The sequence below is a fragment of the Perca flavescens genome, chromosome 9 (assembly GCF_004354835.1).
Source record: "Perca flavescens isolate YP-PL-M2 chromosome 9, PFLA_1.0, whole genome shotgun sequence".
NCBI lineage: Eukaryota > Metazoa > Chordata > Actinopteri > Perciformes > Percidae > Perca > Perca flavescens.
Window position 1 is genome coordinate 25,886,372 of NC_041339.1, and position 23,836 is coordinate 25,910,207.

The following is a 23,836-nucleotide window of genomic DNA, read 5'->3' on the forward strand; positions in this document are numbered from 1 at the left end:
TCCAATGTAAAGTTTTATTATGATAGGTAATAATAAGTCATACACATGCAAGATGATCAAAGACCCCTTTATGGTCGGGAACTAAAACTTGTATGTAACATTGTATTATTATAACATTTCTCCTATCTCATGTCCTTGAGATTCAAATTTGAATGAGAGAAGAACAATGCCACAAAGTGCACATTAAACAACATAAAAAGTATGTACTATCCAACAAAATAAGCACTTAAAACAACATGTTGGAGCTCTGTCAAGCAAGGCATTATCAGTCTAAACATATTACTGGCTAGAATAAGAGGCCTACTTTATACAGAAAAACATATAGGAGTAAATGATGATTTGTTTCGCAGCTCCATCGGGTCTTTCTTCATCAGAGTGTGTCCTTATGGCGGTATTTAAATCGAGGTACATTAACATAAACTACAGCAGCTTAAAAAAAAAAAATAGTGCAACTTATTGTTGGGTACTCAGTAAACTACAGTGCATTTTATAGATAAACTATACAAAGATTTTTTAGTTCTGAAGAAATACTGTCATGCTATAAGAATTCCTAATGGATAATCTTTCAATCGATAAGTATTGCATTATAACAGGTGATGCAATAACCTAACTAAAACATAATTCATAATTTGCATATGCTGAATGTGATTAGTGTTTCTTACTCGATTATTGTAGTAAAAACAAAAAAGGTAGTCTACTCACTTTCTGTTGGTTCAGGCATCACATCCCCTCTCACATCACTGTAGAGAAAAAAAGTGAAGACTGGCTTTATAGAAAATAAATTTGTATAGAATATAACATAATATACTATGTAATGGGCTATTAAAAGTATATAACATATGGTAAACTATGAACATATTTCATTTGTTATTGCCCTGATTAAAGAATTGAGTTCAACTGCAACAACTGCTCCTGTACTGTAAATGGAACTAAACTACAATCACCGTAAAACCAACGAGAGACAAACTGATGCAGGTGATGAGATGTAAAATGATCTTTACTTTTTGGACTTTCTGTAATGGTAGATCTTGTAGGCCGCCAGAACCAAGGCCACAAAAGCAATGATGATGATGATGAAGACCAGAAAACCAATGACAGCTTTGTCATTGTCTGTAAAATGGTGACAGAAACATGTCATAGTGGTGGCATGTATGTTTAAGATACAATGAATTGAAAGGGATTGTGTACTGTCAAAGCAAAATGTGTCAAAATGACACAATTTGTGGCATAAATTAAAACCTCACATACAGCGAGTGGAAACAGATTCTGTGTTGGGGTCGCTGTAAAATCTTCCGTTGAAAGCAGTCACCTGAAAACACAAAAAATCACTTAATTTGTGTTCAAATACGATAATTAGAAGGATAAGGGAAAATGCAACATTTGTTCTGATTGGTCTAAAGTTTTTGCTACAGAAATACTTTGGGCAAGTATCTAACAGTACAACTTTAAAATGTTTAGATTACATGACAAAACACTCATATCAATTAGTCAATGTCAGGATTTTTAAAAATATGAGGGAAAATGCTTACATTGTTTATTAAATGTCTTCATATGATTTGTTTTCACACTGCATATGTGTGCATGTTTTTGATAGTCATCTTGTTGAGTTACTAAATGCCTGATTGGGCTACTTGTAATCTCTGAGATACAGCCATTTTCTTATCATATATATATGGTGTTTGGGCACATGAAATAAGTAGAAAGGTCTCATGTGCCCAAAGACTAAATATAGTATGATCAGGAAAACCCATGATTCAGCCAAACGGTTTGACCGATTTTGAGCCCAGAGAACACTTGCACCAAAGAAAATTCATAATTTGAGTTGCAGGAACATATGAAGGAATAAAGTTATAATCAGATTGTGAAACCAAAAATTAGGATTACACAAACCTTTACTTTGTATTCCGTTGAGTAGCTTAGATCTTCGAATTCAAAATCGCATTTATTGTTTGTCAGCTCCTTCTGAGTGATACCATCATAAAGAAGATGTGCAGTGAAGGATCTCGGAGGTCCGTTAAACTTGACATCTCCATAATTACAGGTTACTGTTATCACGTTATTCTCTGGAACTTTCAACGTCAGTGTATTTATTTTCTCTGGTGCTGTAAGAGAGTGAAGAAAAACAAAACATTTTCATTTAGATACAACACTTTATGCTTTCCCACACTTACAATGACATTTTATTTTGCTATAACAGGAGTTTAAACACTGATTAGCATTATTAGTGTGTTGCTGTATTGATTGTCCTGGTTGTCAGAAATAATATAAAAACAAAATGTGAAAAGCAAAATAAATTTAATTTGCATTGAAAAGTATTCAAAGTAAACTCAAAGTAAAAAAAGATCAGCAAATTACTTATTATTCTATATTTTTATAAGTTATTAAATGATGAACAATGACAGCTTTTAAAGTAACTATCTGTAACTTTTAAATGTTTCTGAGACTGTCATTTTGTCATCTGATGATCATAAATGAGCTGTAACAGCAAGTGAGACTACAGTGAACAGAATTCTATTTTTATATAGTTTTTGAAGTCACAAAATGATTTACGGCAGGTAGACTGGCTCTACGGTAACACATTGTGATGGGTCACAGATTTCGGTATGACTCAGAAAAAGCCTGTGTTAGTGAGTATCCAGAAAACTAAAAGGTAGCAGGAGATTTCTTTATATAGGCTTAATTGTATTTTACTTTAGTTGTAGACGTTATCTGCTGTGGTATTTTATTCATAAAATAACTTTACAATGTGCAATGTGGTTGTGAGTCAGTAGCCAACTATTTAGTGCCCGGTTTTAATTTATTTTCAGTCTGTGTTTGTGTCAGAGGTGTCAAAAGTATTCACATTCATTACTCAAGTAGAAGTATAGATACTAGGGTTTGAAAAGACTTTTGTAGAAGTTGAAGTATCAACTCAAGCTTTTTACTTAAGTAAAAGTGTAAAAGTACTGGTTTCAAAACTACTTAAAGTATAAAAGTAAAAGTAATGTAAGGCAGAGATCTTCAACAGGGGGTCCTCAGAGTCATTGCAGGGGGCCCTCCGAATTATTGTACATTTTTGAGTCTTTAAAAAAAATAAAAAATAAAATGCCTTAACATAATTCCAACATATTATTAGCAAATATAAATTCCCACTGATGATAGGCTTACTGGCCTATAGGTAAGGTAGTCACTAAGATATCAGCCCACAGATACAGTTAATCCTAGATTTACTGTGCCACATACAGTATGTCACATACAGTATGTAACATTAAAATATGATTTATAAAATCATGCCAACAATTAATATTTTAATAGCTTATGAAAAAAGGTATGTAAGAAGGCTTTAGGTTACCCTAACAGTTATTGTAGGCCCAGTTTAATATGCAACTTAATTTCATACAATATGTAGTAGGGGGTCCGTGCTACATCTCACTTTAAGTTAAGGGATCCTTGGCTTAAAAAACGTTCAAGACCCCTGATCAAGTGGGGGAAATACCATTAAGGACAACAGCTTAACTCTAAAACGCGGGGACAAAATCATATGACTATAATAATGTTACAGTATATTAAAATCATACCTGCAAACTCAGAAGGGCTGAAAAAGGTGACACGTAGGCTACATCTCTTCTGTGTTTTTCAGACAACGGCAGCTACAGTCTGGTGTCAGACTCCTCTCCAGTGAAATATAGACACACTTTTACACCGTTTAGCTCTCAGCATTTGATCATGTTTACTCCATCTTCTAGCTAACGCTAGGCTAACCTGCTTCCAACTCTAGTGTTGACTAGCGTCCCGTGCGGCGATGTTCAGTTCCCTCTAACGTCCGTTTTCGGAGCATCGCGCAGGCACCTAAAGCACCGAAATCCGTGTTGCTATTCGGTCCGGTAGATAACAGTCGATAAGGCACCGGTGGCGTATTAGCACCGGGTCTGTACAGGTGTGATGGATCGCGTACAAACCAATAGGGTATCGGAATAGCTATGTTTATACTTCTCATCCAACCACAATCAAATTCACTCTCTCCGGATGGAGCGATTTGGATAGGGTTTTTGTGTGTGTGTTTTTTTGAACGATGACTGACGAGCTGGAATGAAAACAAGCCGAACTGAAATATGAGTAACGAGGCTATTTTTAAAATGTAGGGAGTAGAAAGTACAGATAATTGCGTGAAAATGTAAGGAGTAGAAGTAAAAAGTATGCTGTAAAATAATTACTCCAGTAAAGTATAGATACCCAAAATTTCTACTTAAGTAAGGTAACGAAGTATTTGTACTTCGTTACTTGACACCTCTGGTTTGTGTTGGCCCACCTTTTTTTCATTTCCTTTGTCCTCCTGTACTTGTGTAAAGTGTCCTTGGGTTTCATGAAATGCGCTTTATAAATCTAAGTTATCAATATTATTATTACTTTAGTTGCTACAATAAGCTCTTAATGATTTGGCTCATGACAGTGATACCTGGTTTAGCTCACAATACATCCAAAGTAGGCTAAGTTACCGTATGCAACACTTGAAATTCAACGATGCTTAAAACACTTCTCTGTTTGTCCAAAGCGGCCGCTAACACAAACTGAAAGTTACAAATAGCCACTTTAAATTCTACTTTTTAGTTCAATTTAAACCAAACTCACATTGCCCGACCTATCTCCACAGGGCATTTCTTTAAACCAATCACAATCGCCTTGGGCAGCGCTAAGCCCTGGACGCAGCAATGGCTCTGCAAAAATGTTTCGGGAAGGCACTTGTTTTGGTGGAACATTTGCACCTAGCAAAAGAAAACTCCACATACAATATTAAATTAAGTTAACGGTTCACACAATACAGTACAACTGGAACAATTTAAATTAGCTGGATGTGTAATTTGCTCCTACTAATTCCTGATATTGGGCACGATGTCAGACTTATCCTGGAAATGTACTTCACACATAGAACAATTGAGTCATTTTTACAATGAAGCTATGGACATGAAAAGGAAACTGTAGGTGTTAAAGCAGGAAACAATATAATTATAAGAAGAACAAGTATTTAAATTCTTGTGTTTTTTAAATTCATCAGTCAGGTCAGAACTGAATGAAGCTGGTAGATTTCTCACCTAGTAAAAGAGAATAACACGGACAATAACCACTGTACTTCAAGATTGGAGCTACATTGACATTTATTCATTATTCATTATAATGACTTGAAGAGCAATGTTCCTACATTGTAGGCCTCCATGAGGTGTATTGATATCAAGGAATAATTATCAGCATTTTAACGCCATCTGTTAAATAAAAGACTAAATAAATAAACAATAGGATCAATTACATAATTTATATAATGATGATGAATAGAACAAATAACATCTAAAATTAAAATTACTATAATTTCCTTGAATAATAATTAAATAAATGATTATAGTAAATCTTGGATTAATGTTCCAAATTCAAATCTCATTTAGTATCTACATTTCTTGTACAGGAGCTTTTCGAATCACAGCGCCTCACAGACTGAAACTGTTCTAACGCTATATGATGTTAAAACGGTGTTTCATAAAAATGTTTACTTTACACACAGTTGTCCGATCTGGATATTTAACAATATGTAAAAAACACAACCTTAGTCAACCTGTTGACTGTCAGTGGTGGAACAAAAAGGGCACCAGCTGCATGCAGTGGGGGCACCAGAAGGGCACCTGAAATAAACATTTTTAGACACTTACTTCCACTCGCAGTCTTCTGTCTAACTGTCTGAGGGTTGAAATCTTCCTTGTTGTTGTATTTGGGTTGGACTTTACAGGTATAATCTTTGAATGGTTCCAGTCCAGTAATATCACATGTTCCTCCTGATGGTAGTTTTTTAGCTGCAACATAGTTTCATTAGCAACAAGTAGTAACATTAATAACAAGACAAGAAAGACAACTTTCCCATTTAGTGACAATAAAATGGAAATGAAATTAAACAAAATCAATCAACCCCCCGCTTTGGGACTAATAAAGGATCTTAAGATAACAACCAGGTGCTAATCATTTACCATATAGCAATTTTTAGCTGTTAACATTTGTTGACCTTGTTTACTTCTTATGGAAACAAGGACATCAAACTCTAACAATCCAATGTTATTTATGTATCATATTTCATGTCATGTCACATCTTCACCAATCTCAGGTTATCTACACCTAGCATCACTTAGCATGCTAAAGAGTTAGCATGTAGCACAGTGGATGATTCAATTGTCCACAGTATATTTCATTATTTAGGTTAACTGACCAGTAAATAATCTCCAAAAGTGCATTACTGCAAAGTTATTTTAAATAACTGTACTCACTTGTAGGTCTGTGTTTATGATCTGAGTCAGTAGGAGTACAACTGCAGTCGTAAGAGAGCTTCTTTAGATTAGGAAGGACACCTTGACACTTGTTACTGGTCGTGTTCCATTCCAGATGAATGGAGGTATTGGTTGTAGTATTCTTTATGTAGTTTAATGTAAGATCTGTTGGAACACATCATAAATCTGTAACACTGAATTGAGGAACTGGAGCAGTTATCTTTATCTTTTGCACTGAGGTAAAATGAATATTAGCATACCACAGTTAACCCTGAAGTTGAAAGGAGTTGTGTTGTTAATGGTGACGTGGTTTTCCTTGATCTGACCAGTACAGCTGTAGTCTGTGAAGGGCTCCAGCTCAGACAGTTCCTTGGTGTCATTGAGGTTTCCATTTTCTGAGGAGACACAAGGATGAAAGCATTTCTGCAATAACTGGCATTTCTATCTTGGTGCTAATGAGCACTTATCTTTTTTTTTAGATTCCAATGTGGACACTTTCAAGCAAATAAATACAAAAATAAATATGCTATTCAACTGACTCACAGAGTGCACAAAGTATTTCCTTGACTTCATCTTAGACCAAAAGACGATTGCGATTCAGTTTAAAGTAAAACTGGTTTTCATCGTCATTTTAATTAGTCTAACCACAGCTTGAACATCTAATGTGGCAAATTGCCTCTACCTATTCCCGTATAATTCCATTCATAATGTTGGTCATTTTTTTTTACTTCTATTCTTTCTACTTACCCTGACAGGTGTAATCAATGGTGAGATTACTGCAGTTTGGAGGTAATTTTGGTTTTATTGCAGGAAGATGATTTGAATCTGGCTGTTTTATTTCACTAGGATCTAAGAAATCTGTGAAAAAAGAAAGCAGCATTTACATTAAAGATGATGAAATAAGGTCTGCACCAAATGTAATTAAAAATACATGAGGACTCTGCTGTACATACCAACAGTGATGCTTCTGGTGAAGCCAAAGGAACCCGAACAGTTTCCTGAAGTGAAGGTTGTAGTCAAATTTGTGCAAATGTCATTGTAACCAGGTTTGATACAGAATGCTGTATTGTTTTTTCTGCATTTCTCAGCTGGAATATTATTTGATGAAAATAGAGAAGAGCTGATGTCCCAATCACTCTGGTAACAAACGTATCCAGGCATGCAGCTTACATCTGTAATGTCACCTTCACCTGAAAAACACAAGTTAAATGAAATCTGTCTGTCTCATTTCTTAAATTTAAAAGAAAGTAAGATGAAATTCAATAAATTATCTTTACTCACTTATTTGATTGGTCCGAGTTTTATTTTCAGTGCGGTTACAGGATGTTTCTTTGCCAGCACTATCAATAAATGACACATTATGCTCATATTCAGTACAGGGCTTCAGGTCTTTGATTTCATGTGTTGAGTTTTGAAAGAAGAAATGAACGGTGGATCTTTCTTCAGTCTTTGGACCGTCTTTTTCTTTAATGTTTATTGTGTAGTTGCCAGTGGTAGAGGTCATCATGTCAATCTGGAAGCCAAACTTGATGGCTTTGACAGTGTAAGAACCTGCACACAAAATCAACAGAGTTATAAACTACAGAACATCACAAGTTATCTTCTAGTTAATATAAACCACATGATGATCTTTGAATTTCAGACAGTTTCTCCATGTAGATGTTGAACATACTCCTTAGATTTCAAACACTCTGGACACTCCCTGTATAAATCTACTTTAATAGCTGGAGAGAAATACTGGACACCAATATAATTACTTAATTGTGTTTATTGAGATGAGTGTAAAGATGAAGTATATAAAGTATTATATCTTGAAAAATAATACTGATACTCACACTGTGGAGGGGCTGGTGTGGTGGCTGGAGAACACGTTCAAATGAGATTAGAAAAGGAAAACAACAAAATATTAATAAATGATGAAAAAACTTTAAAATACTCTTCCAAAGAAACTTGCAAGTGTCTGTATTTTTTATTTCTTGTAACCCACTCCTTAGCAGTGCTGGTGTTAGTAACTGTCGTCTATACTAACACTAATCACAGAACAAATGGAGAACTTGTAAAGGAGAAAATTCCAACCTTTGGTGACCAAAGGTGCTGTTGCTACTTGTCAATCCTTCCCCTCATTCATGTATGTCTTTGTTTTAACAAGAAAAGAAGAGGTAATAAGGCCATAGTAGCACTGCACAGAGCACATTTTTATAAATGCCTGATTTGAAAGACAAGTTTGACCACCTTAACTTTGATGACAAGTTTCTATAGCTTTCTCACTCAAACTCAGGACAGTTTATTTCTATAAAGCCAGGATCAGTGGATAAGACGGAACAACGTTTTTTCAAATTCTCCAGAGAATGTCATGTTCAATTTTAAAACTCTTTCTTGCAGGGCCAAATCATTATCAGGTAAAAAAAAGAGGAAAGCGACCATTTTCCTCTTTAGTTCGCCATGAGGCAGACCTGTACAACCTGGTTGCTATGGCAATGCAGCAAAAAGCTATTTTGCTATTTCAGAAGGCAAACCGCTGTTTCCTGCTTTGCAATGAAACCTAGAACAACCCTACACTTACTAAATTAGTTTTAGTTTGGACAGATCACAAGCCCTCTTCCATTATAGCCTTGTTCTTAGTGATTAGAAATGACAGCATCACCTAATATTGTTTAAAATAATAGTTAAGCTGTGTGCACTCAGTATGAACAAAAATAATTTACATGTTCATAAATTCATTGTTTTTGTAATTTTCCAAACTCTGTTTTCTGTTATTACATTACGTTCGTATCAAAACATGTAATAAAAAAAGGCTTGCGAATTGAGTTTTTGTAATTATATCCAGTATATCAGTGTGATATGCTTTTACTCTTTGAAGACCTTCTTCTGTTTTACTGATTACACACATTCTATAGATTATCTTCCTATCAATGTCCAGAAAATGTAATTACATTTAGAAAACCTATCTTCATCAGTCAATTTCTAAAGCACCTTATACGTAGAGATAATGCATGTATTAATGTATGGATGTCAACTAAGCTACAAATTATATGGAGGCAGATGTAGTTGTTGACTGCACAATCCTAGTAACAAATAATTAGTTCCTGAAATAGAAAATACTTTAGATACAAGGTGCTGAATGTAATATGTAATGTTCACTTACAGTGTTTAGGAATAAATGGTATATTTTTGTAATGCAGTGCTTATCAATAATTAATTGATTAAAATGAATATGAATGAAAAACAAATAATTTTCCTGCCAGCATAAAGCTTGATCCTAATGCAAAAGCTAATCCATATTTGTGTTTTAAATCAATTGTAGCCTTTATTTTGATTCTCTAAAATATGTTTTAAAATACCACTGACAGGTATTAATGATAATAACGTTTTTTCATCTTGTTCATCTTGTGAAGACATCTTGTGTTGCCTTCAAATAGTTTTATCACAAACTATAACAAATTTTCCAACTGTGTTACACTATTTCAAACACACAAAACAGTTGAATTTGTTAAACAGGCCACTTTAGAACCTAAATACTGCAAGTTAGTCAATTTTAAGTCGCGTGTAAGGCATGTTTTTATTCTGAAGACAATATCTTAATCATTGTTACCTCTGTCAAGGAAGTTATGTTTTCAGTTTGGTATGTTTGTCTGTCTGTCAGCAGCATTATGGAAAAACTACTTGCCCGATTTTCATTAAACTTGCTTGGTTGAAGGGTGTAGCATGGGCCAAGGAAGAAGCCATTACATTTTGAAGTTTATCCAAATCCCAGGGCAGATACACCAATTATTTTTTGCGTTAACAAAGAGATTGGCGGAGGTATGAGCCCTTCGAGTGCATTTTTAGTTTCTCAGATTTTAGAGTGGTGTGCTCAGATAAAAGTATTTTCAATTGTTTTGAGACTGTTGGAGCTTAACAAAGAAATGTTGAACTGGAAACTATACCGATCTAAAATAATGTAAGTACTTGTGATTGATTTTTGTAATATTCAAAAACAAAGTTTGAAGTACAATGTCTTTTTCTCATTTAAACAATAACCTGCTTACCAACCTTACCAACCATACCCTACAACAACAACTCATTAAGAAACTCCATCATCTATGCTGGCTATTGTTAATGTTTTATATCTTTTTTTTTGTTTTACATCTTGAAGACTCTTATTTAAAAACCAAAAAGCCCATACGTAGACGTTGAGGATGGTTACTTACAGTTGGCCAAAATGATGATCCCAGCACAGACCAGCAGGATCTTGAGACCACAAAGACCTGCCATTTCTAAGAGTTAGGGTCTGTACAGCCACACACCATACAGTATAGTCAGCACACAGGGTAATCATATATACTGTATATATATTCACATGACAAAAAGGAAGTTGTATTTTTTTTTTAAACTACTTCTGAAGTTAGATGCATTTTGCTGTCTGACTAGTTACCCACACCTTAAACCTCAACTCTGAGGTTCTGTGAGGCCGCTGTGAACAGGAAATCCTCTAGTATCTAAAACTCACATCTCTTTGTTTAAATATTTTAATATGTTCATGGTAATGTATTTGGCTTATGTTTCCAGCAGTACGGTTTAGTAGTCTATATGAGGCTTTAAGACACTTGCTCAGTGTACTTCTTTCAGACTCAGTTTCATGTCAAATTAGCAGACACAGTATATAAATAGTTGATGTTTAGTGATCTATGCTCCCATTTACTATATGAGGGGGGCAGAATATTAGAAACACCTCTCAATATTATGCAGTCCAGTGCACTGTAATTATGATATATAAAGTAATAAACATGGGCAAATGTCTCCATAACACTTTGAATGTAAGTTATTTTGACACCTATGTATTGTCTTTGAAAAAATCTGAATCTCTGTTTTGACAGCCTAGAACAGCGGTGTCAAACTCAGTTTCACTACGGGCCACACTGGAAAATAAGAATCACATCAAGGGCCAGACATGTTTAGTTTATTGACATGTTTTTATTTAATCAAAAAGTCAAACATCTTTGACTGTATTATTGCATGTCTCATATACCCTTCTCCCTTACAGCTTAGTTGACATAAAGCCCCCAAAAAGTAACTTAGCCATCAAAGAAAAAAGGTTGAAAAAAGCAGGGGAAAAAAGTTGGAAAATGCAGGAAAAACTAAGGCAAAAGTTGCAAAAACGTTGAAAAAAAGTGCCAAAAGCGTCAACAAAAGTGACAAAAACTTCAGAAAAAGCGACAAAAACTAGGTGGGCCAAAATTTATTATGAACCAAAATTCTTATGAGGGCCGGATCTAAATCTGCCAGGGTCCAGATTTGGCCCGCGGGCCTTGAGTTTGACACATGTGGCCTAGAAAGAGTTGTAGAAGCTTTAACAAAAGATGTTTTACTTCTTCTGTTTACCTTAGTCACTGACACCAACAGATTTCCTTCTTGGCTCAACTTAAAGGGATAGTTTGGATATTTTGGATATTTTGAAGTGGGGATGTAGGCACTTATCCACAGTCAGTGTATTACCTACAGTATATTGTGGCTGGCACGCTCCCAGTTTGGAGAAGCAGACAGGAGTAAAAACACTGCTAAGCAATACTGCTTTTGACAGGTGTTGCAGCAAAATGTATTTTAGATATAGGAGCACCTAAAAAAAAATCAATATCTGTTGTGTACGCTATATTTAGAATATTTTCACCATTTTACCTTGCCATTGTATACTGTACATCTATGCTCTCTTCAAAGCCACCAGACTCCTTTGACAGAAACCATAATTTACCTCGCAGAACACGGGAGTTGCTGGTCTACTGCTGCCTCAATCAGTTAGTTTGTTTGTGTTATTGTGTGACTTTGGTGAATCCAAACTAACCCTTTAGAACACCAGTAATACACTGATTATGGATAAATACCTCATAAAACCCCACTTCAAATATCCAAACTATCCCTTTAAGCAAGGTATCTTTTTAAATCACAATGAAGACATAAAAAAAAAAAAAAAAAAAATCAAAGTCAAAACACATAGTTCTCCATCGTAGTCCAGTGGCTGCATTTGACCCACCAGAAAGTTAGTCTATGTGGACAAAATAGTGTAACAGTTAATGTTGCTGTGTAAGTTTGCAGTGTAGTTGTCTTGTTAAGTAACAAATATGTTGAAGAGATAGCAGATCCTTACCTTGTGTTGCCGTCCAGGTCATTAGCAAATCACAGCGTGCCTACCTAACTCAGTTGAGATACCAAAGAGAAAAGTCACGCATAGAGAGAACAGTTTATATATATGTTATGGTATCTTTTATGAAAAGTATATCAAGGAGTTGTACTGAAAAAAAAAAAAAAAAGCAGCAATGGGACTCATTTTGTTTTACTGTACATAGCGAAGAAGTTTCAATAGATTTAATACTGTAGGGGTTTAGTAACCCTTTATTCATTTGGAGGAAGGAAACAGTGGTATCTATGGATTTTATTTTTTTTTTAATACAGTGAATAGGTTTACACCAGCACTGACTACCACTGGTTTACTTAATGACAATGACACCACATGAAAGGTATAGTATGTAAACATTGATCAATAACGCTTTATTTCAGTGTCTTATCAATTCTCTTTTAACATTATCAAATAGCCTGATAACCGCTCGTATAAATTATTGTATGTTTCTCATGTTTTGTTTTTTAAAGAATTGACAACCAATACCATTAAAATGTGTTCTAAAAAAATATCAAAGCTTATAGATGCAAGAAAGTGTGAGTTATTTAGTTTTTAGTCAACAGAATATTTTTATAGTTCATAGTAGTTCTTTGTCTGAGACTTGCAGATACAGTGTTTGCAGTTTTTGTTTGCAATTGTACATCTTGTAATGCCCTTTTACAACAACAAAAAGTTAATAATATTGAACCAAATGTATATATCATGCTTTTATCTGTCGCCTTGTTAAGAACATGCATTATGTGATGTCATGTTTTGGGTTTTCTTTTTTTTAAATCCTCAATTGGAGGAGGTTTATAACAGTGCTAAGTCACTTTACGGATTATGGCCATTTCTTGTGTAGTGAGTGTTTTTTTTTTTTTTTTGTCTTTATGTAACATATGTCAGTGCTTTCTTGTGTCCCAGCCTTTTACCTCTGCTCAGTTTACTTTTCCACATGTCCTCTGAAGTTGGTATTAAAGTGTTCAGGTTTTCCTGGAAAGTCAAATATTGCAAATACTATTTATTGTTTTGGTAGTTTGGTTGTTTTTCTCAACATTTCATGTCAACTTAAAGATCCTCATCACAAACGCCTTGTATGCTAAATACAATAAAGCTTTTAAATTCTGTTTGGACATTAGAGTAAGTGCTTGGAATTTGGCCCCTTTAACAGGTTTCACTGAGGTTCACATCTCTTCACTTGATTGCCAAGAAATGCAGTAATAAAACAGGACGCGCTGTAATATTTATACAATGCCAAACGTTACCAAGGCTGGCCAGTATGATTTAGTTGCATTACAGCAGTTTCACACCTGCAGTTCTGGACAAGTTGGGTTATTTGTAAGGAAGGACTAAACTTCAGAGGTTAGAATGAGCTTGTGTCTCTTTTCACAAACAGAGTGTTAACATCACTGGAAAAAGGGGGACATGTTTCGTGTTACCTGAACTTACAGCAAGACTTGGGGACGTTTTACTTTGATCGACAACTTGCAAATGATACCAGCTTAATGGTAATACTGTATATTCATATAACTTGTGATAAACAACATAATCCAGACTAATACTAGAACAAACATCAGAGGTTTTGTCTGGATGCCATTAGTTCCACCCTGCTGTGACTTTTTATTGTACAAGTTCATGTGATATGCAGTATTTTCCAGTAATAGAAGGCCATCTAAACATATATACATAGTAAATATGATATGTGATATGTCCTGACTTGTTGGAACTTGAGGATGGCCTGAATGCACAATTTAACCACTCACAGCACAATGGAATACAGGATTCTAGTAGCTTCCATATTTAGGCAAAAGGTCATCTGCATGTGAAGAAAAACTCAGACCATCTTGTATAGAACTTTACACTTGGTTGTCATTTGAATAATTTCCATGTTGTTTATTGGTGCAGTTGATCTTGAAAAAATCTTTATTATTTCTTCAGACAAAAAAAGAAGGAAATATTAGTTGTGATGCTTTACAGTGAAAAGTTCAATAGTATTTCATTTTTGGGTACCTAGTACCAAGCAGAGGCCAGTCTGTAATCCAATGTTAAGTTTTATTATGATAGGTTATAATAAGTCATACAAATATGAAAACAGCAGCTGTAAAAAAGACAAAAACACCACCTATAGCATTCATTGCCTGCAGGTGCCAAAGGTATGAACATTTAGCAGCAAGTGCTTTCTTTTCTGAGGTGACATCTGCAGGACTTAATAACTGCTGCTATTACTTTCTTTTTCTTAAGGTGGTGTTGTTTGGCAAGGGTACACCTGGTCAGAAAAATATAAATGGACACTATGACCTGATCTCAACAGGACAATAAAACACAGGTTATGATAATATAAAAGCTGTAAATGATGAAGCGTGATTTTAAAATAAAGCCATTTTAAGATTATACTGTTTGATAAACTGTTCATAGCTTAACAACTATTAGCCCTAAATGCTTGGTTTGCAAGATGATCAAAGACCCCTTTATGGTCGCGAACTAAAACTTGTAATGTATGTAACATTGTATTATTATAACTTTTCTCCCATCTCATGTCATTGAGATTCAAATTTGAATGAGAGAAGAACAGTGCCACTAAGTGCACATTAAACAGTAGAAAAAAGTATGTATTATCCAACAAAATAAGCACATAAAACAACATTTTTGAGCTCTGTCAAGCAAGGCATTATCAGTCTAAACATATTACTGCCTAGAATAAAAGGCCTACTTTATACAGAAAAACATATAGGAGTAAATGATGATTTGTTTCGCTGCTCCATCGGGTCTTTCTTCATCAGAGTGTGTCCTTATGACGGTATTTATATCGAGGTACATTAACATAAACTACAGCAGCAAAAAAAAAATAGTGCAACTTATTGTTTGGTATTAAACTACAGTGCATTTTATAGATAAACTATACAAACATGTTGTAGTTATGAAGAAAAAATGTCATGCTATAAGATTTCCTAATGGATTATCTTTCAATCGATAAGTACTGCATTATAACAGGTGATGCAATAACCTAACTAAAACATAAGTAATAATTAAAAAAGGTAAAAGTCCACTCACTTTCTGTAGGTTCAAGCATCACATCCCCTCTCACATCACTGTAGAGAAAAAAAGTGAAGAGTGGCTTCATAGAAAATAAATTTGTAGAGAATATAACATAATATACTATGTAATGGGCTATTAAAAGTATATAACATACAGTAAACTATGAACATATTTCATTTGTTATTGCCCTGATTAAAGAATTGAGTTCAACTGCAACAACTGCTCTACTGTAAATGGAACTAAACTACAATCACCGTAAAACAAACAAGAGACAAACTGATGCAGGTGATGAGATGTAAAATGATCTTTACTTTTTGGACTTTCTGTAATGGTAGATCTTGTAGGCCACCAGAACCAAGGCCACAAAAGCAATGATGATGATGATGAAGACCAGAAAACCAATGACAGCTTTGTCATTGTCTGTAAAATGGTGACAGAAACATGTCATAGTGGTGGCATGTATGTTTAAGATACAATGAATTGAAAGGGATTCTGTACTGTCAAAGCAAAATGTGTCAAAATGACACAATTTGTGGCATAAATTAAAACCTCACATACAGCGAGTGGAAACAGATTCTGTGTTGGGGTCGCTGTGAAAATGTCCGTTGAAAGCAGTCACCTGAAAACACAAAAAAAACACTTAATTTGTGCTCAAATACAATAATTAGAAGGATAAGGGAAAATGCCACAATATTTGTTCTGATTGGTCTAAAGTTTTTGCTACAGAAATACTCTGGGCAAGTATCTAACAGTACAACTTTAAAATGTTTAGATTACATGACAAAACACTCATATCAATAGTCAATGTCAGGATTTTTAAAAATATGAGGGAAAACGCTTATATTGTGTTTATTAAATGTCTTCATATGATTTGTTTTCACACTGCATATGTGTGCATGTTTTTGATAGTCATCTTGTTGAGTTACTAAATGTCTGATTGTGCTGCTTGTAGTCTCTGAGATACAGCCATTTTCTTTTATCATACTATATATGGTGTTTTGGCACATGAAATAAGTAGAAAGGTCTCATGTGCCTAAAGACTAAATATAGTATGATCAGGAAAACCCACGTTTTAGCCAAATGGTTTGACCGATTTTGAGCCCAGAGATTGTGAAACCAAAAATCAGGATTACACAAACCTCCACTTCGTATTTTGTTGAGTAGCTTAGATCTTTGAATTCAAAATTGCATGTTTTGTTTTCCAGCTTCTTCTTAGTGACACCAGCATAAAGGAGACTTGCAGTGAATTTTTTCTCATGTCCGTTAAAACGTTTACTATAATTACAGGTTACTCTTATCACGTTATGCTCTGGACTGTCTTTCACCGTCAGTTCAGCTATATTATCTGGTTCTGTAAGAGAGTGAAGAAAAACAAAACATTTTCATTTAGATACAACACTTTATGATTTCCCACACTTAAATTGACATTTTATTTTTGCTTTAACAGCAGTTTAAACACTGATTAGCATTGTTAGTGTGTTGCTGTATTGGTTGTCCTGGTTGTCAGAAGTAATATAAAAACAAAATGTGCAAAGCAAAAAATAATTAAATTTGCATTGAAAACTATTCATTATACACTCAAAGTAAAAAAGAGATCAGCCAATTACTTATTAGTCAGTATTTTTATACATTGTTAAATGATGAATGATAACAGATTTAAAAGTAACTAAATTTAACTTTTAAATGTTTCTGAAACTATGTCATTTTGTCATCTGATGATCATAAATGACCTGTAACAGCAAGCGAGACTAAAAGTAAACATAATTATATTTTTATGTAGTTTTTATTAATGCCTCTGCCCAGGTCTGATTTACCCCGTGAAGTCACAAAATGATTTACGGCAGGTAGACTGGCTCTACAGGAACACATTGTGATGGGTCACAGATTTTGGTATGACTCCAAAAAAGCCTGTGTTAGTGAGTATCCAGCAAGCTAAAAGGTAACAGGTTTTATTTATTTAGGCCTAATTGTATTTTACTTTAATTGTAGAAGTTATCTGCTGTAGTCATGTCTGATACTGGGGCAGGACCATCACAGAAAGAGGGAAGTTAAACAAAGAACAAATAAAAGCTGAAAGGGAAAGTGACAGAGCACAGACCCCAAATTGGCCCTCAGGTATGTAATATGTCTATTTCATTCATAAAATAACTTTACAATGCGCAATGTGGTTGTGAGTCAGTAGCTGACATTAAATTACGTTCCCCTTCTATTAGCTCACTTTTTTTTTTTCAGTCGGTGTTTGTGTTGGCCCACTATTTTTCTTTTCCCTTGTCCTCCTGTACTTGTGTAAAGCTCCTTGGGTTTCATGAAATGCGCTTTATAAATAAATATAGTTATTAATATTATTATTAGGCCTACTTAGTTGCTATAACAAACTCTTAACGCTTTGGCTCGTTACAGTGACCCCTGGTTTAGCTCACCATAGGCCTACATCCAAAGTAGGCTAAGTAACCGTATGCAACACTTGAAATGCAACGATGCTTAAAAAACTTCTGCTTTTGTCCAAAGCGGCTGCTAGAATCAACACAAACTGAAAGTTATAAATAGCCACTTTAAAGTCTACTTTTTAGTTCCAGTTTAACCAATCTCGCGTTGCCTGACCTATCTCCACAGCCCTGTGGATTAAGATCTGGCTACACCACACACACATTCTGGGATAGGAGAAAGAAACGCTGCGAGTTGTTGGGCATTTCTCAATCAAAATTGACTTGGGCAGCGCTAAGCCCTGGACGCAGCAATGGTGGCTCTGCAAAATAGTGTCGGGAAGGAACTTTTTTTTGGTGGAACATTTGCACCTAGCGAAAGAAAACTCCACATACAATATTAAATGAAGTTAACTATTCACACAATACAATCCTATAGTGCCTGACAACTTACAATGAAGCTATGAACATGAAAAGGAAACAGTAGGTATTAAAGCAGGACACAATATAATTATAAGATTACATGTAGACACAAAAGTAAATCGAAGAACAAGTATTTAAAAAAAAATAATTTCAAAGTTTGTTTTTTAAATTCATCAGTCAGATCAGAACTGAATGAAGCTGGTAGATTTCTCGGCTAGTAAAAGAGAATAACACTGACAATAACCACTGTACTACACTGACATTTATTCATTATTCATTATAATGACTTGAAGAGCAATGTTCCTATATTGTAGGCCTCCATGAGCTGTATTGGTATCAAGGAATAATTATCAGCATTTAACGCCTTCTGTTAAATAAAAGACTGAATAAATAAACAATCAGATAAATTACATAATTTATATAATGATAATGAATAGAACAAATAACATCTACAATTAAAATTACTATAATTATCTTAAATACTAATTAAATAAATGATTATGGTAAATCTTGGATTAATGTTCCAAATTCAAATCTCATTTAGTATCTACATGTCTTGTACAGGAGCTTTTTGAGTCACAGCGCCTCACAGACTGAAACTGTTCTAACGCTATATGATGTTAAAACGGTGTTTCATAAAAATGTTTACTTTACACACAGTTGTCCGATCTGGATATTTAACAATATGTGAAAAATACAACCTTAGTCAACCTGTTGACTGTCAGTGGTGGAACAAAAAGGGCACCAGCTGCATGCATGCAGAAGGGCACCTGAAATAAACATTTTTAGACACTTACTTCCAATCGCAGTCTTCTGTCTAACTGTCTGAGATTTGGAAACGTCCTTGTTGTTGTTGTATTTGGGTTGGACTTTACAGGTATAATCTTTGAATGGTTCCAGTCCAGTAATATCACATGTTCCTCCTGGTGGTAGTTTGTTAGCTGGAACAGCAACATAGTTTCATTAGTAACAATTAATAACATTAATAACAAGACAACAAAGACAACTTTCCCATTTAGTGACAAGAAAATGGAAATGAAATGAAACAAAATCAATCAATCAATCAATCAATCAATCCCCCCCGCTGTGGGACTAATAAAGGATCTTAAGATGACAACCAGGTGCTAATCATTTACCATGCAACAATTTTTAGCTGTAAACGTTTGTTGACCTTGTTTACTTCTTATGGAAACAAGGATATTAAACTCTGACAATCCAATGTTATTTATGTATCATATTTCATGTCATGTCACATCTTCACCAATCTCAGGTTATCTACACCTAGCATTACTTAGCATGCTAAAGTGTTAGCATGTAGCATAATGGATGATTCAAATGTCCACAGTATATTTCATTATTTAGATTAACTGAGTAGTAAATAATCTCCAAAAGTACATTACTGCAAAGCTATTTTAAATAACTGTACTTACTTGTAGGTCTGTGTTTCTGATTTGATTCAGTAGGAGTACAACTGCAGTCATAAGAAAGCTTCTGAAGCTTATCATCTTGACAATTGTTACTGGTTGTGCTCCATTCCAGATGAATGGAGGTATTGGTTGCATTATTCTTTATGTAGTTTAATGTAAGATCTGTTGGAACACATCATAAATCTTTAACACTGAACTGAGGATCTGGAGCAGTTATCTTTATTTTTTGTATCATTGCACCGAGGTAAAATGAATATTAGCATACCACAGTCAACCCTGAAGTTGAAAGGAGTTAGATTTTTAATGGTGACGTTGTTTTCCTTGATCTGACCAGTACAGCTGTAGTCTGTGAAGGGCTCCAGCTCAGACAGTTCCTTGGTGTCACTGGGTTTTCCATTTTCTGAGGAGACACAAGGATGACAGCATTTCTTCAATAACTGGCATTTCTATCTTGGTGCTAATGAGCACTTATCTTTTGTTTTTTGATTCCAATGTGGACACTTTCAAGCAAATAAATACAAAAATAAATATGCTATTCAACTGACTCATAGAGTGCACAAAGTATTTCCTTGACTTCCTCTTACACCAAAGACAATTGCGATTCAGTTTAAAGTAAAACTGGTTTTCATCGTCATTTTTATTAGTCTAACCACAGCTTGAACATCTAATGTGGCAAATTGCCTCTACCTATTCCCGTATAATTCCATTCATAATGTTGGTCATTTTTTTTTACTTCTAGTCTTTCTACTTACCCTGACAGGTGTAATCAATGGTGAGATTACTGCAGTTTGGAGGTAATTTTGGTTTTATTGCAGGAAGATGATTTGGATCTGGCTGTTTTATTTCCCTAGGATCTAAGAAATCTGTGAAACAAGAAAGCAGCGATATATATATACATTAAACATGATGAAATAAGGTCTGAACGACATGTAATTCAAAATACATGAGGACTCTACTGTACATACCAACAGTGATGTTAAAGGAATCCGAACAGTTTCCTGAAGTGAAGGTTGTAGTCAAATTTCTGCAAATGTTATCAGGTTTGATACAGAACACTTTACTGTCATGGTTGCATTTCTTAGGTGGAATATTATTTGATGGAATTAGAGAAGAGCTGATGTCCCAATCACTCCGGTAACAAACGTATCCAGGCATGCAGCTTTCAACTCTAATGTCACCTTCACCTGAAAAACACAAGTTAAATGAAATCTGTCTGTCTCATATCTTAAATTTAAAAGAAAGTAAGATGAAATTCAGAAGTATAAATTATCTTTACTCACTTATTCCATTTGTCCGAGTTTTATTTTCAGTGCTGTTACAGGATGTTTCTTTGCCAGCACTATCAATAAATGTCACATTAAGCTCATATTCAGTACAGGGCTTCAGGTCTTTGATTTCATGTGTTGAGTTTTTATTGGGAGAATGAACGGTTTCTTCAGTCTTTGGTCGTCCCTTTTCTTTAATGTTTATTGTGTAGTTGCCAGTGGTAGAGGTCATCATGTCAATCTGGAAGCCAAACTTGATGGCTTTGACAATGTAAGAACCTGCACACAAAATCAACAGAGTTATAAACTACAGAACATCACTAAGTTATCTTCTAGTTAATATAAACCACATGATGATCTTTGAATCTCAGACAGTTTCTCCATGTAGATGTTGAACCTACTCCTTAGATTTCAAACACTCTGGACACTCCCTGTATGAATCTACTTATTAGCTGGAGAGAAATACTGGACACCAATATAATTACTTAATTGTGTTTATTGAGATGACTGTAAAGATTAAGTATATAAAGTATTATATCTTGAAAAATAATATTGATACTCACACTGTGGAGGGGCTGGTGTGGTGGCTGGAGAACAAGTTCAAATGAGATTAGAAAAGGAAAACAACAAAATATTAATATATGATGAAAAAAACTTTAAAATACTCTTCCAAAGAAACTTGCAAGTGCCTTTATTTTTTTATTTCTTGTAACCCACTCATTAGCAGTGCTAGTGTTAGGAACTGTCGTCTATACTAACAGTCTAATCACAGAACAAATGGAGAACTTGTAAAGGAGAAAATTCCAACCTTTTGTGACAGTCACTGTGGTGTTGGACATGGTGCTTGGAGGTAAAGTCTGGGATTGAGTGGTGTTTGCCTGAGAGTCTAATGTCTTGCTGGGTGTAGTTGAGGGTGTGGTTGAGGGTGTGGTTGAGGGTGAAGGTGAGGGTGAGGTGCTTGAAGGAGGAGGAGGAGTGGCTGTGAGATGGAAAGAAAGCTGGAGGTCACCTTGAAGTAGAAATACTTTAGTGCCAATAGTCTTACCTGATATAATGTATATATAGTGTCAGCAATACTACGCTGGATGCAACGCTGATGTTTCCAATAAAACTGTAACCTGAGGCTAAATACTACCAGACACGCTAGTTGTGATGAGTGCTTGAATTGAGGAGTTTGAGGTGAGGGTTTGCGGGGTGAGTGGAAGTTTGTGGGCAGCTGTTGGGGCGTCTGAAGACATGACAGTAGTTGTTGTCATGGTGCGGGGAGTTCAGGTGGTGACCAATAAGCTGGTTACTGAAAGTAAAGTGGAATTTGGGTGGTGCGTGGAGGTGAGAGTGCTGAAACACGTGTTCCAAAAAAACAAAAATCAGGCCAAACACAATATCACAATGCTAATTCCTACTTCATCAAGGGTGCTACATGTAAATGATGATGACCACATAAATCCTGTTTCTTTTTGTTACAAAGGTGCTGTTGCTACATGTCAATCCTTCCCCTCATTTATAAATGTCTTTGTTTTAACAAGAAAAGAGGAGGTAATAAGGCCATAGTAGCACTGCACAGAGCACATTTATATTCAGAGAAGGAAAGGCAGTATCAGCTGAACGTCCTCAGTAGTACTCTGCAGCTAGAATAGTGGAAATGGAGTTGGAGTAAGCATTACCTGTAGCGGTGCATCAACCTACCTAGCTTAGCTTCTTCACAGAGTCAATACATTTACTATTATTAAACCAGAGTTGATGAGGACAGCCTGATTTGAAAGACAAGTTTGACCACCTTAACTTTGATGACAAGTTTCTATAGTTTTCTCACTCAAACTCAGGACAGTTTATTTCTATAAAGCCAGGATCAGCGGATAAGACAGAAACACGTTTTTTCAAATTTTCCAGGGAATGTCACGTTCAATTTTTTCCATCCTATGCCTGTTCAGATACAGTATAACTTGACAAACAACCTGTAGAGTAACATCAGTATAGACATCTGGCTTGTTCTTAACTCACTTTGCATACACTTAAGACATGGAAGCAAAAAAAAGTGAATCCATTGCATTGGGTGAGCAAGCAAGGGATCATTGTATATGACTTAATCAATATAATATGCACAAACACTATGTACCCTCATTGGGATATTTTTCCATAATTGGAGGGTGTAATTTTAGGCGCTCAAAAGTATAAATTCTATAAACCCAAAAGGAAAAGGGCCCTTTCCTCACCATGCACTATATGAATGTCACACTATTTCCTGCATTGGACTTATGAAAAATATAAATTAAAATCACCATGCAGATTAGTTGCACACCATATACATAAGTGTTTAATACTGCTTTGGCAAAGTAAAATGTTCTGAAATGAGCACAAACTACAGTAGAGGGCAATATACATGTTTTATACATTCCTACAGTGACTGTCTTTAGGTAAGGATAACTGTGGCCCCACATTCCTCCACCAAAGGATTGCTAAGTGTTAGGTTTCCACATGTAGTTAACTTTGGAATTGTTAATTGACGTCTGCAATTAAAACCTTGGGTGAGCCAGGTCACTAATATGGAGGCCAATGTCAACCAAACTACTTAATAAGAGTGAGAAAATATATGTATGTCACTCATTGTGCACAGAGCACATTATTTCAATCTGAAGAGCAAATTCATTCCATGATTTTCTGCTGGATCTGGAGCTGCTACATCCATGAAGAGATGGGACAGTGAGAGAGAGTGAGAGGTAGAGGAGGCTGAGGTGAAGGTATTGCACAAGCACAGCCACTTAATTAGAATTAACCTTTGTATTCATTATAATAGCAATTTAATGTTATATTTATGTATTGCCACTCACCTGTTCTATTTCCAGCTGTTGTT

At 35.1% G+C, this 23,836-nt stretch overlaps 1 protein-coding gene and 1 long non-coding RNA gene across 2 annotated transcripts; both read right to left on the reverse strand.

The window, feature by feature from the left end:
- On the reverse strand, positions 1-22,241 carry LOC114560958 (receptor-type tyrosine-protein phosphatase C). The gene is made up of 15 exons (XM_028586591.1): positions 22,121-22,241; positions 21,794-21,964; positions 21,549-21,572; positions 21,001-21,264; positions 20,703-20,904; positions 7,235-7,257; positions 7,029-7,139; positions 6,542-6,676; positions 6,282-6,446; positions 5,676-5,816; positions 1,891-2,102; positions 1,249-1,309; positions 1,002-1,110; positions 703-740; positions 1-429 (listed from the first exon to the last, which is right to left on the reverse strand). The coding sequence occupies exons 1-15, from the start codon at positions 22,239-22,241 to the stop codon at positions 371-373; spliced, it is 1,836 nt and encodes a 611-aa protein (XP_028442392.1). The 3' UTR covers positions 1-370.
- LOC114562214 (uncharacterized) lies at positions 19,992-20,696 on the reverse strand. Its single transcript, XR_003693455.1, has 3 exons — positions 20,686-20,696; positions 20,473-20,583; positions 19,992-20,120 (listed from the first exon to the last, which is right to left on the reverse strand). It is a non-coding gene; the product is annotated as an uncharacterized LOC114562214 (long non-coding RNA).
- Positions 22,242-23,836: the final 1,595 nt, after the last annotated feature.

What these genes read in the sequence shown, in the direction of transcription:
- LOC114560958 (XM_028586591.1), bottom strand. Translation starts at nt 22,241, where the DNA reads ATGACAACAACTACTGTCATGTCTTCAGACGCCCCAACAGCTGCCCAC. An exon ending in TCAGGAAACTGTTCGGATTC is followed by an intron (nt 7,258 to 20,702) that starts CTTTAACATCAC and finishes GGGTTCCTTTGG; the next exon opens with CTTCACCAGAAGCATCACTG. An exon ending in CAACGGAATACAAAGTAAAG is followed by an intron (nt 1,310 to 1,890) that starts GTTTGTGTAATC and finishes TTGTGTTTTCAG; the next exon opens with GTGACTGCTTTCAACGGAAG.